This window comes from Serinus canaria, chromosome 14 (assembly GCF_022539315.1).
Source record: "Serinus canaria isolate serCan28SL12 chromosome 14, serCan2020, whole genome shotgun sequence".
NCBI classification, from domain to species: Eukaryota; Metazoa; Chordata; class Aves; order Passeriformes; family Fringillidae; genus Serinus; species Serinus canaria.
The window spans coordinates 5233983-5252670 of NC_066328.1; the positions used below are offsets into that span (position 1 = coordinate 5233983).

The window sequence follows — 18688 nt, forward strand, 5'->3', positions numbered from 1 at the left end:
CCACTCTTGAAAAGAAAGCCAGGAGACAAAAAGCCCCTTTCAAAGCCTGTGCTGCCATGCAGCCAGACCCTGACAGGCTGGAGAGCTGGGCAGAGAGCAGCTGCTGAGGTTCAGCAAAGGCCACTGCAGGGTCCTGCAGCTGGGCAGGGATAACCCCAACACCAGCACAGGCTGGGCTGACCCAGGATGGCAGCTCTGCCCAGAGGGACCTTGGGGTGCTGGTGGGTGACAAGCTGACCAGGATGTGTCCTGGGGGCCAGGAGGGCCAGTGGGAGCCTGGGATGCACTGGGGAGAGTGTGGCCAGCAGGGCAGGGAGGTGACCCTGCCCTCTGCCCAGTCCCATGGAGGCACATCTGCAGGGCTGTGTCCAGGTCTGGGCTCCTCAGGAGAATGACAAGGAGCTACCAGAGAGGGCCAGCAGAGGCCACAGGGATGGTGAGGGGTCTGCAGCATCTCCTGAGAGGAGAAACTGCAGGAGCTGGGCCAGTTCAGTTTGGAGGAGAGAGGACTGAGAGGGGATCTCATTAGATTTAATTATCTCAAAGGCAGCTGCCAAGAGGATGGTGCCAAGCACTTTTCAGTGTGCTCAGCAACAGGACAAGGAGCAATGGCCATAAACTAAACATCAGAAGTTCCACCTCATCATGAGGAAGAAATTCTTTATGTCGAAGGTGACTGGACCTGCCCAGGGAGGGCATGACCTCTCCCTGTCTGGGGACATTCCAAGCACACCTGGATGCATTCCTGTGTAACCTGCTCTAGCTGACCCTGCCTTGGCAAGGCATTGGACTGATACTCTGCACATGTTCCTTCCAACCCTAACAATTCTGTGATCCCATATTTCTACTCATATCTCATAACTCAATAAAGCAGCTTTGGTGCAACTTCCACTCATAAAACACGTCTACATGTCCATATTCCTGCACAGATACATAGCAAATTTTGCAGACATCAAGTGAAGCTTTTGAATGCCACATACATCTGACTTTATGTTTGGGCTAATGCTCACCTATAGAAAGGAAATGCCAACCCAAGTGTTGTTAATATCTTACAAAAAATAAAGAAACTTACAGGAAACAGACACCCCATCCTATGGGAGACATTTTCACTAAGTATAACCTCACAGCTCCTCAAAGCTTAGGAAAGAAAATAATTTAATTCCTGAAATTAAATGTTTCTGTTGAAAATCATAATAATCTGCAAGACAGGCAGCTGGTGCTTATGCTTTAAAACCTTCACTAATCATCACAGCTTAGTGATGAGCACAGAGGAGCAGTCTATCTTGGTGAATGCAAACTGGCATAACCATTCCATCCAAGCTCCTGCAATCCCAGCTTTTGGGAAGAATTCAGGAGAAACAATCGGCTTTCATTTCACGAGTACATGTCTGTACTACACTGAGCCAGTGAACAACCTAACACCTCTCTCAAATTCAGATTTAACTGAATAAATAGATGGAAAAGAATCACTTGATAAACATGAGGAGGATCTCAAAACTCTGTGCAAACCAGAGTCACTGGAGTCCCCTGAGCCACAGGCCTGCTTACAGAATGCTGCCACAAAAAGCAATTCCAGTTAATAAAGAGCATTCTATCAAATTCACTGTGAAATAAACTGAAATGAAAGGCATTACTAATTTGTCCTTCCAGTGTTGCCTTGCATCAGAATTAAGACAGTGACACCATCACCCTCCAGCACTAAAAGCTGCTTCCAGCAACTCAAATATACTCTGAGTAATTAAAGAACACAATGTGCTGAAACCTTCAGTACTTCAATAATAGCACTTTTCACTAACAGGTTGAGGCAGAAACATCAGCTATTTTTGAACTGAAGCTCTGAGACAGTACCTACATGTGAAACATTTAAAACAGTGGCCCATTCCTGCTACAATAGAAAATGCTGTTGACTTCAAGAGAGTAGAATTGACCTAGAGAAGCTGTAGAAACACAAAACACTTCAGTCCTAAAAAACTGTATGCACTAAGATGTTTCTGAAGGAGCAAGGAAAAGAGCCTTTGAACACACAGTTTCCACCAGAAGAAGGGCATGGTTTGCCTGCTGTGAGATGGGAGGAGAAGTGGAGGTCCATGTTGAAAGCCAAGTCAGGAGAAGCCCACAAAGGGCTCAGAGCCTGTTTGTGGCAGGAGGAGATCACCAGGGAGGGAGAGGACCCTCAGCACTGGAACTGCCAACCATGGGTGGGCAAAGCCTCTGCCAGAAGGGCACACGTGCCACGGGGGTGGATGGGGTACAGGAGGTGCCCTGCAGCCTTCTCCTGCAGGGACACCACAGCAAGTGGAGCCTGTTCCTAGTGTGAAATGGACTGAAATGACACAGCTGAGAGCAAAGAGAGCCAGGCTGGTCCTGTGGCTGGGCTGTGTCTGAGGGGCCAGAGCTCTCAGCCCTACCCCTCTCAGCCCTGCCCCTCTCAGCCCTGTCCTGCTCCAGCCTCCCCAGACAAGGGTGGTGTGAGGGCACGGCTGGAGGAGGCTGGAGGAGCAGAGAACCTCCTGTGCCAGCCACACAAACACACTGAAAACACCTCCACAAGTGAGGCTGGCCACAAACTTACAGAACCTTTTGGGTGGTTCAGTGGTGCTTTAGGATGGAGGGAGTGGGTGGCAGGCAGGGGAGGGTGGCAGAGCACTCTGAGGTTACTCTAATCCAGTTTATTGATGGCTCCCAGTCAGAGCAGTTTGAGAGCAGATGGGATCAATACACCAACAGCACAGCCCACCAGAGGGGACTCCTGTCACAGGGGCCTCGCACAGAGCACCAAAAATCACAGCACACAAAGTTATTTTTGTAATGTCACTTGGGACCTCAGCATAGGAGACATATGGGAGTCTTAAACAGGGAAACAGAAAAATTATCTCTGGAGCTGCTACTGAGTGGAGGGGAACTGAGGGCAGGAACACCTTGTGCACCCAGAATCAAGTCCAGGACAGAAGAAAGATGTGTTGGGCCATAGGATAGGAACCTGAAAGAGCAGTTCACATTTTGTACAGACAAACAGAACAGCAACCCCAATCAAAAAGTCATCTCCAGGGCTTTAAAAGGAATAATTTCAGATAACTGAAGAAAATTTTACTGAAGAAATTGGAAGGGAAAATGTACAGGGGAAAAAAAACAGGACTGAAAATAGACAGTTCTTTAAAAGGAATTCATTAGAAGGCTGAAAATTCATGTTTCTGCAAGAAGGCTGTTGTAACTAAACCCCTGCTGATCAGTAACTGTATAGGTCAGACTAGATGTTCACAGTTAAATTTTTTAAATTGTGACATAGGAAATGCTATTTTTAAGTTATTCAGGAAATGAGGAGAAATAGTGCATTTGCATTAGACAAAAGAGAAAGGACTTATTTAATGTCACTTCTTTGGGTTGAACACAAGTCAGACCACTGAGCCTATTTGCACCCATGAGCCCTACAGAGCTTTGGGCTGTCAATGCCCATGGTGCAGCAACATTCCAGAAACCTGGAGGAATGCCAAGCCAAGTGCTCATTCTCCAAGGACACGTGCTGCACACACAACCAGGAAAGACAGCTGGGGCAATGGGAGTGGGTTTGGTGAGGCTTTTGTTTACTTACCACTGGATAACCACTCTGAACAACAAATAAGGATTATACAGCTTCAGCACTGTGAGCAATAGCTACAATAAAACTGGTAGGAGGTCTAGAAGAACTTGCAGGAGAATAAACATGAGTCTTAACACACACACCCTCAGAGACCAACAGCCCCAGCACTGGTCAACATCCCAGTCTAGGAACAAATATTAAAATTGCCCATTAAACCTTGCAGATTAGCCAAGCCTTAAACACCAAGGGCAGTGTAGGCAGGGGGTGTGCTGGGGAGTGCTGGGCAGGCAGGGCTGTCCCAGAGGGATGTGCTGGGGAGTGCTGGGCAGGCAGGGCTGTCCCAGGGGGATGTGCTGGGGACTGCTGGGCAGGCAGGGCTGTCCCAGGGGATGTGCTGGGGACTGCTGGGCAGGCAGGGCTGTCCCAGGGGGATGTGCTGGGCATTCCTGGGCAGGCAGGGTTGTCCCAGGGAGTGTGCTGGGCATTCCTGGGCAGGCAGGGCTGTCCCAGGGAGATGTGCTGGGCAGTGCTGGGCAGGCAGGGTTGTCCCAGGGGATGTGCTGGGCATTCCTGGGCAGGCAGGGTTGTCCCAGGGGATGTGCTGCTCCAAAGCCAAGCCAGGAGCCTCACATCTAGGAATCAGGAATGCAGTCATGGCTGGGAATGCCAGGCTGAGTCTGGGACTGCACCAAACTTTGACAGTGCAGAGGATGCTGAGGTCACATCAGGTAAGCAACTCTGCAAAGACTGGGGATAAAGGGCTAATGCGATTATGTGATGTACAGAAAGAGAAACAGAGCAGAACTGGAGGAGATTTTGTCTCCTTACACTGAAAGTGTTTGTGCAATGTATAGTCTTAACATTATACTTAAATTCTTCAGTCTCTTTTCTAAGCATGCTGCAAAGACTGGCTTAGACTGGAGAAAAATTCTCAGCAAGGGACTTAAAATGCTTTATCTGCTTAGTTTATCAAAAGGTAAATTCAGAGGGTTCTCAGTGTGTTCAGGACAAAAAGGGTTCAAGTACTAATGAACCCTTTTACAGAGAAAGCTTCAACTATAAATTGCTCACAACCTAAGCTAGATAAATTCAAGGAAGTAATAAAGTGTGACTTTTCTTAACAGTAAAGGCAATTAACCTTTAGTTTAATAATGGTACAAGCAGTGCAAAGTAAAAGTAGTGAGTTTTCAGTGTTATAAATCTTTACATTAAAACTAGACACTGCATGAGATACTTGCTTCAGGTGAATGCAAGTTTCTGGTTCTAGGCAAAACTCATAGCTTATTCTAAGAAATTTAAGGATCATCTTCTAGTTTTTAACTCAACAGATTTATAATAATAACAGGAAAAGAACTACATAATCTATTGCTGCCAGTAACATCTGCATAACTCTTCTTTGCTGGAGTAAGGATGACAGATTATAAACCAGATTATGCCTGAAATGTGGAGAGCAGTTGGTAATGAAGGCGAAGCTGAGCTGCAGTTCCCTTGGGCACATATTGTATTTGCAGGGAACCCCTGACAAGGGGGAGAGAGAAATGATGCATCTGACTCCATCTTATCAGAAGGCTAATTCATTACTTCATTATACTATATTATTCTATACTATATTACATTACATCTAAACTAAATCTGCCAAGCACTCCACTGCAATCTATTGCCCAGAATCTCATGACTGTCAGCCAACAGTCCTGACACACAGACACACAGACACACACATACACATTGGCCCTGACAGGCCAAGGAAACAAAACACCATCACTCTGGGTAAACAATCTCCATATTGCATTCTGCTTTGGCACTAACACAGGCACAGCAAATGAGATAAGAATATTCTTGGGAAGAATTGTGCCTTGCATTTCTGTGTGAAGAGAAACGTGGGGCTCCAGGCACAGAGGCAGAACTCACTCTGAGATGTGCACGAAGATGTCGGGCCCTCCGTCGGCAGGGGTGATGAACCCGTGGCCCTTGGAGCGGCAGAAGCACTTGCAGACCCCTTTGTAGATGGGCCCCTCCGAGGCTCTCACCGTGCTGCAGGAGGAAACACAAAGAGCAGCTCAGGGCTGGGCACACTCCCACTGTCACCAGGGCACACTGAGCAGAAGGCAAAGTGGCCAAGCCCTCCCTCCCCGTGAGCACAGAGCTCTGCGGCAGCTGCTCGGCTCTCACTGCCACACACTGCACTGCCTGGGGAGGGGACACTCAGATGAAAATGTTTGCTAGCACTATAATGCACCAGTTGCCATCTTGAATTCAACTGCTTCATCACTGGGCCAAGTTTTACTCCAGAAACCATACTAAATGTAAGAATCTTCCACTTCCAGACACCATACTACCTTTGCTTCCTGCTTTCCAGAGATGTTATCTGAATTACTATCTCAGCAACTCCTCTGCCTCCATGCTTGCCAGCTAGGGGCTTATATTCACTACAGCAAGCACATTTTGTGTTTGTTCTAGAGAGGGGTGAAGTATGAATCTGAGAAAAACAAAACCTCATCACAGCCAAGAGCCATGACATTTCCCTAGCACAACTATTTATACCAAGTTGAGAACTGTCTGCAGTAAGCACAAGGATGCAGGACTCACTTGTACCCAATCAGTTAAAAAAGAGAAGTGGCTCCACACAAGTGTTATCAAACACCAAAACAAATCATCTCTGTTAGATGTAAGACTCTTCTACCTTTGATGAGTTTGGGAGTACCAGTGTCCACCTAAGTGTTGTGCTTTCACAGATTGCACAGGAAGTGTGAAGCCCAGCTGCAGTGCATAACAGCCAGACTCATGCCTGAACTCCTCCTCCACTGCTATAGGACCTGTATTTTAAAATGAGACACATTTGCAGAAGCAACTTTAGCATGAGTTACTGCCATCAAAAAAACCAACTTGTCCTGAAAACTGTGTGGTTAAATCCTTTTCTGCATCAAATACACTGATCCAGGGTTTGGCTCCATGGATCCAAACTCACTCAAACACTTCCATTAACGAAAACCAACTGGTTTAGACATATTATGGGGTTTACTCTGAGCATTGCTAGGTCAGAACCTTCTTTATGCCAGGAGTATCCAGTAGGTTCCATGTTGGAAGAGGATTTTGGTGCGATTCTTCAAACACAATGACTGTGCAGCCATTTGTTTATGTGCATCATGGCAACTTGGACATCACTCTCTCAAATGTTTAAATTTTACTGAAGTCTAAATGAAATTGTTTTTAAAAAATGGTAACAGCTTTGTTCCTTAAATCAAACCAACAATAAAGAAATGTAGTTGAAAGTGCTAAAGAAAGAAATCTCCATTAAATCACTTCATTTCCAGCTCTATAAAACTGTCAACACACCTGACCTCACAAGTGCTTGTTACACAGAAAAACACTCACTGTCCTAAACAAGCTATTAAAGTTCAATTGCATCTTTCAAAGAGATAAGGCACTGTGGGGGATGAGGCCCCCCACTCCCAGGTGAACCAAAATTAAATAACCCCACTGAATAATAAGCCACTGCCTGTCACATTCATCTCTTTATACAACTGCTCACCTAGAGCTCCTCTTGTTTAAAGAGGACACACACACACAAAATTCAGAGCTATTTTGGTTTTCAGAGCAAACAAATACAGTGAGATTCCTACACTAATTAATGATTAAAGAACTGTGGAAGCCAAATAACAAATTCTTTCTTTTTGTAAGAACCAAACTAAGATTAACAGTTGAGAAGATTTACAAAGAGTTCATTATTAACACAGCACTGAAGCAAGCTAGCTTAGACTTGCTTTTAAGGGCAACCCCAATTATTAAGTCAATTATGTTCCTTTTAGCAATCTACTTCCATCAGGAAGTTCAGGGCATTTGAAAGCTTTTGGAACTGACAAAATATAAACTTTCCTTCTCTTCTTTTTTTGCCTCATTTTGAATTCATAAGTAATAATATGAAGCATCAGTGAGACTTATTCTTTAAATCCTCATGAATAACTCTGGAAGAAAAGAGCTGGATAACACTGCAAGAAGCAAAAGGAGAAAAGCACACAAACCAGAGTGAGTGGCCCAAAACAGGCTGGCTGTGGGGCTGAGATTTTATTGCCACAGCTTTCATTCAGCACTGCCAGACCTTCCTCACACATAAATAAAAGAAGCTTCACATTGTACCCAGATTCAAAGGCTCTGAGATGAACACATTGCTTTCTTCAGGTCAGCCCCTCACTGGGAGGCCCCTGACAGGCACTGGGAATTCTTTGCAATGGCCAAACCATCCTCTGCTGCTGCACCGGGGAGGAGTTCCCTCTGGACAGGGCTCACAGGAGCCTGCACAGCACCACAGGGCCCCAGGAAAGCTCAGGGAAAGGCAGCTCTGCTGTAAGATCACTACCTCAAAGAAGTACAAAAAGCAACAAATATTACCTTGACTCATGGAAAGCCTCATACAAAAAACTTTAGAGAAAGAGATCGGGGGTCACACCCTGATAACCCATATTCTTTAACAGGTCTATTTGAGCAATCTTACGGTGAAGCTATGAAAGCTGAATAAGAAAAGGAAACAAGGAAACACTTTCCTCTGAAAAGTGATGGAGCATCCCTAAAATGTAACCTTGATGACATTAGCACAGGTGTCAGGAGTAAAAACCCTAAAACTTCCAGTGAGGTTTGGTCCAGTGCTTCAGGGGCAGTGAGCAGGGAGACCATGCAAAAAAAAAAAAAAAATCTGGATCTGAGGAGGAAGCACCAACACAAACTGGTCCTGGAAGCCACAATCCAACGTCAGGAGTGAAGCAAAGCTTCAGACAATTAACTGTGTTTTGAGAAATCTCGGAGTATTTCCCCCTCCCTGTAAAACTTTCATCTTAAAGAGCCAAGTAACTTTGAACACCCTTTACTAAAACAAAACATTGGAAAACTGAAAGTCCAAAGGCATCAGAACTTCTTGGAGAAGAGTATCACAAAGCCTCTTCAGACACAAGCTCCCCTCTAACCCAGAGCTCCCTGTGCCCATGCAGCAGCTGCTGGCCGTGCCCTGTGACTGTTGAGTAAGAAATTATGCAGATTATTAGAAGGTTGGTTTGCAGAACAGTAGTTTTAATATGAAAATTCTCTCCTTTTATAGATAGGTTTGACATATTCTACTTGATTGGTTAATTAACAAAAACATTTTTCTTCTTTTATACATAGTTAAAAGAATACTGCAATTCTTTTATAGATATGAAAAGTCTCTCCTTTTATAGATAGGTTTGACATATTCTACTTGACTGGTTAATTAATAAAAACTTTCTCACAAACAGTTTTTGAGAAGAACAGAAAAACAGAGTGGGAAAACACTACTTGTAGATTGTTTATACCAAGTTATCATTGTTTCTCTACAACTCTCAAAAACTCTCACAAATCCACGGTGAGAACGCGATTCTCCTGGCTCCCTGCCCGGGGTGGGGGCAGTACTCACGCCGAGAAGGTCCTGGTGCGGCGGGTGGGCAGCGGGCTGGGGATCAGGTACCCCCGCAGCGGGGACGGGGAGCGCTCCCGCGGCCGCCGGCTCTCCGGCAGGTGCAGCGAGCTGGGCGGCGGGGCAGAGCCGGGGCACTGCGGCGAGGAGGATGAGCTGGGCTCAGAAGACATTCCTGAGGCCTGAGGAGAGCCTGGAGAGAGGAAGAGATCTGATTTAGCCCCAAACGGGAATTGTCATAAATGCCACAAATACTTGCGATGCTGATTTTGTAAGAACGTGACTCACTTCCTGCAGACGTACACACGGACACAGCTCCACCACCAGCTCTGCTCTGTATCACTGAGTTGATGTTTTGTAAAGTTTATTTCTTTTGAAATGTCACCATTTTGTCAGCTGTAGTAGGAAGCTCCTCTGCAAACAGATTACTCCACAACTAACGTGTTTGCTCACTCCTGACTTACTCACAGGCTCTTGAGGCACAGAGGAGCCCCAACTCCTGGTCTTGGTGTGACCCACACCTCCCAGCCCGATGGGCTTTGACCACAGGCAGCACAGAGGAGCTGCACACATCTGCACACCAACACACATCACAAGAAAGAAGCCCTTGAAGAAGAAATGCTGAGATAAAGCTGCACCTCCAGTGCTGCAGGTTGGTTTTGCTGTGTGATCACCATGATAACTTCATTGCTGCTGCTGCTCACTTATTAACACAGCTCTGTCAGCTCATAACACCTCCAGCTTGACTGTGAGAAGGGAATCAGAGGAGTGCTCCTTCATTCCCCTCAGACTGAGCCAGCCAGACAGCTGATTTACTCTGCCTGGGAAGGAGCACAGGCAAAGCTGGGAGGCAGTGCCAGCCCTGAGGAGGTGACCCCTCCTGCCTGAGGAGATCTGTCAGACCCAGCAACCCCCTTTGGGAGGTCTGAGTCTGCCACAATCTCCCAGCAGCTAAAAAGCCAACAGCCCACACCTTCATTCAGACCCCCAGCAGGCTCAGGTTTGTTCTTGCTCAGGTCCTACAGCAGAGGAGGGAGAAGATGCCCTTCTCAGCACACCTACAGCAATACATCTCATCACACAACAGGCAGAACTCCCAGGATCTGTGCAAAGAGCAAGGTCAGAAACAGTAGCACTTCTACACACACAAATGCATGGCTCCCAGCAGCAGTGGCAGAAATAAGAGGAAATAACCAACACTGCTCTGATATTACTATGCAAGTCCCCATCCACACTGAAAAGGAAGGATGATTTGCAAAAATAACAAATAACCCACTACAGTCTTACTTCAGAAGACTAAAAATATCTGGTTATCTGGATGAGTTAGCAAAAAACGTGGCGATCTGAGTCAAGAAAATATCATGAAGGCAAGAAAAGCTGCCTTTAAGACCAATAGTTTAATTGAACTGAAATCTCTCATATCCATTATGCACCCTCCTCTTGACACCCACACTCCCCAGCCCATGAATTATGGAGTGGATCCTTGACATGACATTTGAGAGATGCAGCCTTCTTGTCAATGACAAATCCATATTATTTCTTCCTGAAAATAAAGACTAAAATTAAAAAGGCTTTTTAAGAATGAAGTCACCAGGGAACAAAAGCTTTTGTCTTTAATTGCTCAGGGTGCTCAGAAGATAGAAGTGAATAGTCAGTCATACTCCCTCCTCTACCAGCTTGAGCTTTCCTTTCTGTTCTCAAGAACAACTCAGCGGAGAACAAAACCCCAGCTTTAGGGATGGAATTTCAAATATGGATGGTATCTGTCACCCATGAGCTAATGCCTGCCCAGTGTCACAGCACAGTGCTCAGCTCAGACCAAGATGATAACACCAAAGGGTTGGGATTTTCCAAACTTCCTCCTCCTCAAAATAGACCTGCTGTGCTGGCTGGTACAGAGGAAGTCTCAATTTTCTAAAGCCCTCTCCTTTGGACACCTTGCTTTCAAGGAATGTGTTTGACATGGCAGGACCATAACCCTAGTAAGTCATGGGAAAAATAAGAGCAAACAATTAAAACTTGATTCTGATAACTCAGCACACACGAACTCAGCACAAGTGAAAACACAGCTTTTAGAATCACATGCTTTCTCTCCTCATCTAAATATAAACCAGCTTGTCAGGTGACAAGCAAAATGCAGAGTATTCATCCATCTACTGCAATACAGCCACAGAATGCTGCCTGTCCCCTTCCTCAAACAAGGCTAGAGAGGCAGAATTTTCCCTCCTTTCTTTAAAACACAGACAAACCACAAAAATATTTACAAATAAAGAAGACTAAATGGAGTTACAAGTGTTGTACCATATGTTATTGTTCCCATTTATATCATTTTGGTGCCCTCTGCTCCACACACAAAATAAAGCAGCGATGTAGAACATCCAGTGCTGTGTCACTGTACAAATGTCCTTTTTGTTCTCTGCCCACGGCAAAGGTGGGTGAATAGCCTCCACTCTCATCACTTCTATTACAGGAGCCCTACATTGTGCTCAGAGCTGGGTGAGACCTGACCCAAAACCACACAGCTGAAGGCAGAGAGCAGCAGCCACACTTGGCTTCACCGCCACCACAACCAGTGGGGACACGGGGGAATGCAGAGCCCGTGCTGCAGCTCAGTCTCTACAGGCAGTACGGTGCATCCCTGCACAGGAGAGTGCATCCCTCATCACCTGACTCATCCCTCTGCCTCTGGGCTTCTCTGCCAGCTGTACAAACCAGGCACAATGAGAAGGATGGGAGCCTGACTGACCGAGCTGGACCGTGTGCATACAGCAGGATGGCAGCAGCTCCCACCTCCCTGACCCTCGGCAGAAGATCAGCTCTTCTGGACCTTTACAAAGACAAAGGTGCAGCTGGGCTGTTTCAGTTCGTGCTGGTGTGGCCACTTGTTGACGTTGTTCGTGCAGGGATTAGCTCATTTCCCATGGCAGCCCTCCTGCAGGAGCAGAGACACTGTCCCCACTCGCAGGCGCAGCTGGAGGCCGGGCAGTGTTGACACAGGAAGCCTACAGCAAAAACTCAAAACAAAACAAAACCCACACCCCAGCCCTCCCAGCCGCCTCCTCACAAATGCCTTGCCTTCCTAAGGCAGTTACCAGCACTCTGCAGAGATGTTTTCGAGATGTTATCCTGGGTTCTGAACTGACTCCCTATAAATCAAGGATCACCCCTGCAGCTTGGATGGCTGCCTATCAGCCCCTCCTCAGCACCCACAGATTCCTTCCTCTCTTTTTCACTCTGTCACTAGCTGAACAAACCCACTTTCCTGCATGTCTCAGAAGCCCCCTGCATCTCCCAACCCACATCCATCAGGTTTCCCCCTAAAACCAGGGAAACCCCCTGGTTTTCCTCCAGCCCAGCCAGCACTCTGCTCTCGGCCACGGCAAGAACATCATCCCCCAAAGCCCAACAGCACCAGCAGTGCAGGCACTCCGAGCTGCCAGGAGCACCCATCCCCCTGTGCCAGCACTGCAGAAAGGCCAGCAGTGAGATCCCAGGCAGGCCAGGGAGCAGGGACAGCACAGCCAGCAGCTCTCTTCTGCTTGAGCCAGCAAAACATGTGCCTGTGGGGATTTACAGAGTGAATGCTATGATGTAAGGTGGTGATGTTTTCAGGCTCTTTAGGAAACTCCAGCCACGTGCCACATTACCCTGAAATCGCCCCATATTTCAACATGCATCATTTATCTTTCTCCAGTGTGATTTTTTTTTAATATTTATGTTTAGGAACGCACTGAACTGGAATATAAATAAAATAAATTACAGTAGTGTCATGGCAGAAATAGACTAATTTAACATTTCAAAGCAATTTTTTTTACCCTAACTTTTTTAGAAAAATTGGCCAATGTGTGCAGAAAGAGACCCCAAAATGTCATCTGCAACAAGTGACCTACAAAGCACCTGTAACAAGTGAACTACAAAGAGCACAATATATGCAGGAGAAATTTCTGAAATTCTCTATGAAAAATAACTTTAAAAAGCAATTTAAGTGATAAGATTGGTGGTACATAGATGTCACCAAAATTTCTCTATATATCTATATATCCTAGTTCTCCTAAAGTCCACCCTATACCTCTAGGAATACCTTAAAAATAGCAGGGCTGGGGATGTTATCCATTCTGACCAGCACAACACTATCACAGAAATCTTGTCTCACTTTTAATTCACATAAATGCCTGGAAATAGTCCAAATGGATAAGGCAGGGTGGCAGGCTCCATGAAATCTCTCCATCTCTGAATGGTTTCTTTTTCACATCACAGGCTGCAACATCTCTGGTGAATGGGCAAAAGGAACATCCCCAGGGATCATTGCTCTGCATCCTTCAGTGCTCCAGCAGGCAGAAAATGCTCTTTCTGGCCTCCTCAGTCTGGAAATGGCCCTGCCTGGAGGAGCTACTTTCAGATGGTACCACAATGGTCCATGAACAGGACAGCACTGGCTACATTTGCCTGGAAAATGAGGGTTTTTCTCAAAGACAAAACAAAGCTCCCCAAGAACAGCTGCTTTCAGATGCAGGTTCTGCAAGATCTCTTTCATTTCAGTCTCTAAAAGGAATCTGAAAAATACGTCTAAAAGACATCTGAAAATCTGATTGTTTTCTTGGCTTTTCCTGGATTTAGAAACAACACCAGAAACTCTGCTTACTTTTTTTAATTTTCACTTTCAAACATCCTGGTTTCCGGATTTATTCTGTGCAGCTGCATTTCTTTCCTTCTCCAAGGAAGCTGTGCAAATAAACCTCTCAGTTCCACCTGCTCTTCTGCTGACACCCAAAAAACCTCTTCTCAGCAAGAAAATCCACAGCCCCTTGCTCCCATCTCTGAGACAGTGAAGGCACCAGGACTTCCTGCTCCATGCCCTGATAAAGGTGAGGGACTGAGGGTTTCCCCAGTCCTACAGCAGCTCCCAGCTCCCTCTCTGAGGTGCCTGAGCACCAGCCACAGCACTGCTCCTCCCTGGAGCTCCTTGCAAAGCCCTTTGTGGCACTGGGACCCTGTGCACACAAGGATCCCAGCACTGTGAGCATCCCAGCACTGCCCCTGCACCTCAGGGTGAAGCACTTACAAAACACAAACAGTTACAAAACAGCTTCTGAGAGCTTCCCCTTCCAGCTTAGTCTGCATGACTAACTTTCCACAATTAATACTGGTATTTCAATTAGCACTGAAACTCAGAGGAGTTGCAACATGCATGTGACATGTCACAGAGGATTATGCTATAAGCATGATGCTCTTGGAGGCTGCAGAGTGCCCACACACTGGAGTGATTTGTCACTTAATGGGGACCAGGACATGTCCAGTAAAAGCCTAATTGTAAGGTAAGCAAAACACAAGGAAAATTCCTATAGCTTGTTTAGGTGTACAAATTAATTTGGATTAAAACAGGGTTTAGTTTACAAACAGTAGCAGCTATTTCCAAGCAATCTCAGCACTGAACACTTTGTCCCCAAATGCTGGGGGTGCCCTTCTGCTGCTGCAGTGAGCAGTGACTGTGTCTGAAGGAAACACTGCTCAAGCAGCACAAACCCACCCTGCACAGCAGTGATCACAGAGAGGGATGGGGAGGAACCCAGCCATCAGCAGCCTATACATCTCTATTGATAGAGAAGAGGACTGCCTGCAGTCCCATGTTTTCCACTGTTCATGAAAGATGATAGGTACACTCAAAAAAAAAAAAAAAAAAAGGTTTGGGTAAAGGAACTGAGTGGTTAGTCAAATTAAGTACATGCTTCAACTGGTTTAGGATTCTACTGAAGAATATATGGTGATACCCTGTGGCTCATTTTGTCAAAAATACAGAGGAATCAGGATCCTCTCTCACTGGAAATCCAGTATTTGCCATGATTGATGTTGCTCCAGGCTGAGCAGAGCTAGCCAGTGTCCTCCCCTGGTAAGTGAGCACAGGAGGCTGCAACAGATGCTCTGTCAGCTGCCATGGGGACAGAGTGTGCACAATCACATGGGCAGGACCAGCTTCCATCCTGCCCCTTGTAAAAAGGTACTTCAGTGGGAGCAGAGCACACCAGCAGCCAGTGGTAAGGCAAGTTCCTCAGAACAGTGCTGGAAATGGCCTGGAGCTGTCCCAAGGCCAGCACAGCTTCCCTCACACTCTCACAAGAGAAGCCCAAGCCCTCAGTTTGCTTATAAAATCTCACTTATCCAGCTACTTTTGTTTAAAGAACAGATTGCATGAGGTGGAAAACTCTCCCAGCTCATGGTGAGCCTGGACAAGCAGTGACAGGTTCCAGACAAGCATCCTCCTCTGGGAGCTCTTCCAGGCAAGGATGAAGATGGTGGTTGAAGATGATGATGATGGTAATTAGGTGCAAGTGCTGCCCAGTGACTTAATTTTCTGTGCACCTATAGAATTGGCTAATGTAATCAAGTATTTAAATGATAGCAGGAAAAGGGGGAGATTCTCACCTGGGCAGGACACCACAGCCTGTCACCAACGAGGCAGGTGGCAGTGCCCTGTGGGATGGGCTGGCACACCCACCCCTGTGCCCACAGCACACCCAGAGGCACTGAGCCAGCACCAGCCCAGGGTGAGATGCCCAGCATCCTGCCTTGCTTTTGGTCTGCCAGCTGCCTGCTGTGTGAGCTGCCAGGCTCCAGCCCTGGCTGTTTCTGTGGCAGCAGGGACACCACCTCACAGCAGTGCCCAGCTGCTCCAAAGCCACTGCCAGCTGGGACACCATCTCACAGCAGTGCCCAGCTGCTCCCAAAGCCACTGCCAGCCACCCCACAGTGCCAGAAGCACAGACACCAACTCCCAAAGCCCAGCTCCAACCCAGGTGCTCCTTCCTTGAAGCTGAGGACACAAGAGGTCACCCCCAGGAGCAAGTGTTGGTGTCCCCAGTCTCCACAGAGCTGTGATAAGGGTACAGGGAAGTGTGAAGGGAGATCCCAAAGGACCCTTGCAGTAAAGCTGGGGAACATCAGGATGACTTTATTTGATCCAATGCTGGTAGCCAGGTGTAGCTGCCCAGGCCAGAGTTAAATACAAGGTGAGGGCAATGTGAGGGTGCTTACTCTCAACACCTTTCCTGCATTCTCATTTAAATAAATGGCAAACTAAAGGTTGCATGGCGGTATTTAATAACCTCTTAGGAGATGTTTCAGGCCCTTCCTGAGCTCATATAATCTTTTAACCTCTGCAGTATCTTGTGGCAAGGAATCCCACAGCTTAACTGTCTATGGAAAAGAGCCTCCACTCCTTTTAGTGGACTGTGAGGAGAGGCCCTTATTACAGGAAAACTAAGAAAGGACAGTGAGACCAAAAGGCAACAGCAAATTAGAAAAGGAGAGGGAAAGGAAAAGGAATATGTAAAGAAACAAATGGGAAAAAACATTACCTTAAAGGAGCACAATAAGAAAGGGTGTACAGACTTATTCATAAATCAAACCTTGAATTTTCTAACAGAAGTGACATAAAGAGGGTAGGGAGCAAGAATAGTTACAAGCTGTTTCTGGTGATCTTGCCCCCCCCTCCCCTTTAAATTTCCAAGCACAACTGAAAAACCTTGTGCCTTTTTAAAACAAAACACTCCCCACTTTGTCACTTGAATGGTTGCCATGACTCTTTCTTAGACAATAAACCCCACTAGTATTAAATATTTCTGAAGGTTTAGCTTTGTCAACAAGTTAGCTGGTTTGGGCCAGAAAGCAGATATTATCTATTCAATGTTTTGTGGTCCCCAGCACAGAACCATTGTGCTGGTCGCTCCAAGTTCCTGCTGCCTTCATCACTCCTCCATGAGCCAGGGCTGGGAATCCTGCTCTGGGATAGCAGAGGCAACACTTATATATCACATCCTAAACTTGTTAACATGCTCAGTCACAGTGAGCTGATAGGTTTCCCAGACAAAATACAATATATGGCTGAAAAGGGAACTTTCTGTTCCTTCCAGTGCTTGCTCTACAGCTTTGGAGCCCAGCTCCTCCTTCAGTGTTGTTGCAAGTCTGAAGATTTCCCTCTGCCATTCCATGCTGGAGCATCCTCTGTGAATTTATTCCAGGATTTATTTCATATTGGCAGAAAATATTTATACCAGAACATGAAAATCTCTCATGTGTCTTGTGTCTAAGCACCTTAAAGTTCATCTACAAGGCAAATGGGTTATGCAGTGTCATACTATTATAAAGAAGTTATACATATGTAAATCCCTAGGCACTTTTGAAAAGTTCTCCCCTTTTCAGCCTCATCCCACATCACAAAACTTCAGGCACAATTGTGGTTAAGTTTGTTCATGTGCAACTTTGAGCCTTTTAAGGCTACTGAAATCCCCTGAAATATTTATGTGGCTCAAGTGTTACTCAGCACAATTAGTTCACTCTGTTTCCTCCCTAATCAACATTTTCAATAGGGGAAAACAGTTCACATTACAGAGATCCATAACCATGGAAATTTATGAGGCATACGTGTATTGGCAAGGAACAAAATAAATCCTCTGAGAGTATTTCATCTGCCAGCATTGCAGCAAGATGCAGTTGGCAGGGTACAGAGTCAGAAACCACTCAAAACCAGCTTGATCCTCACATCAGCTCTGTGAGGCACCCATAAACCCCAAATGCCCTTCTGGACAGGCCAGGCTCTACTTTCTGGTTCTCCCAATGCACAGGCCACATCCCAATCTCACTGCCTGACACTTTATATGCATATTTTTAAGCATCCAAAGCTAATAACTTGGATCTATTTCAAATAGATCATTCAGAAATCAATTAAACAAATGGTTTGTGATGGAGGCAGAATTATGAACCTACATCAATATCAAGTAATGGCCAAAAGATATAAAATTGACTGAAATACTTTAAGAAACAGAAAATGATCTGCATCTGATGGGACGACAGACCTAAATTTTAATGGAGAAACTGATGGATGGATGGATGGATGGATGGATGGATGGATGGATGGATGGATGGATGGATGGATGGATGGATGTTTAAAGATCACAGGCCCACTTAACAACTGCATTTCTGTTTTTTCTTCTCTCCATTACATCCCTCACCACAATTCCCAGTATATCTCACCATGCTGTACACAAGTTTGTGCTTGTGACCCCGAGACCCCTCTCAGTGTCCTCATGCTCCAGCAGGAGGCAAGTGCTCCACCAACACTGTAAAACTAATGGTTACCTCTTAACTCTCAGATGAAACTGCCTTAATATGTTTAACTCAAGTCTGTAAGATAAGAATTACATAAATATATACGATACACAGGTCTGGTTTTTCTTACATAACCAAACAACTGGTGGAACAAAGAATATGTAAGCTAACATAGATAACCAAACTCCTTGGCTGAACAGAACATGTTGCCTTTTACCTCACAGAGCTGCTCAGTCCTGGCAGCACAACTATCCCCACTGGCAGCTGCTGCTTTACAGAGCTCTGTGTGATCTGCTGCACTGACAGCCAGCCCCTACACGTGCAGTCAGACCTGTGATGCATCCAGAGCACACCCCACAGCTCACAGCCTCCAGGGCTGCTCCAGGGACACCAGCCACACCAATAAACACCTCAAATCCTCTGTGTGCTACACACCCTCCATCACATCCTCTCAGCAGCTTGGAAAACACCACTGATGATGCACTTTAGAGATCTAGGGAAAAAAATTCTTTTTAAGTCTCAAAAATGCTTACAGTACCCCTACTCCAGCCAGCCTACTGCAGGCAACACATGGGAAAATGGACCTGTGG

At 46.0% G+C, this 18688-nt stretch overlaps 1 protein-coding gene across 1 annotated transcript in view; it reads right to left on the reverse strand.

Moving 5' to 3' along the window:
* CARHSP1 (calcium regulated heat stable protein 1) overlaps nucleotides 1–18688 on the reverse strand; it is a 36243-nt gene that overhangs the window by 9578 nt on the left and 7977 nt on the right. The window contains exons 2-3 of the mRNA XM_009091943.4: nucleotides 8997–9189; nucleotides 5486–5608 (exon numbers count right to left, since the gene is read on the reverse strand). Coding sequence (XP_009090191.1) covers nucleotides 5486–5608; nucleotides 8997–9169 — 296 coding nt within the window. The 5' untranslated portion in view covers nucleotides 9170–9189. The remainder of the gene's footprint in view (nucleotides 1–5485; nucleotides 5609–8996; nucleotides 9190–18688) is intronic.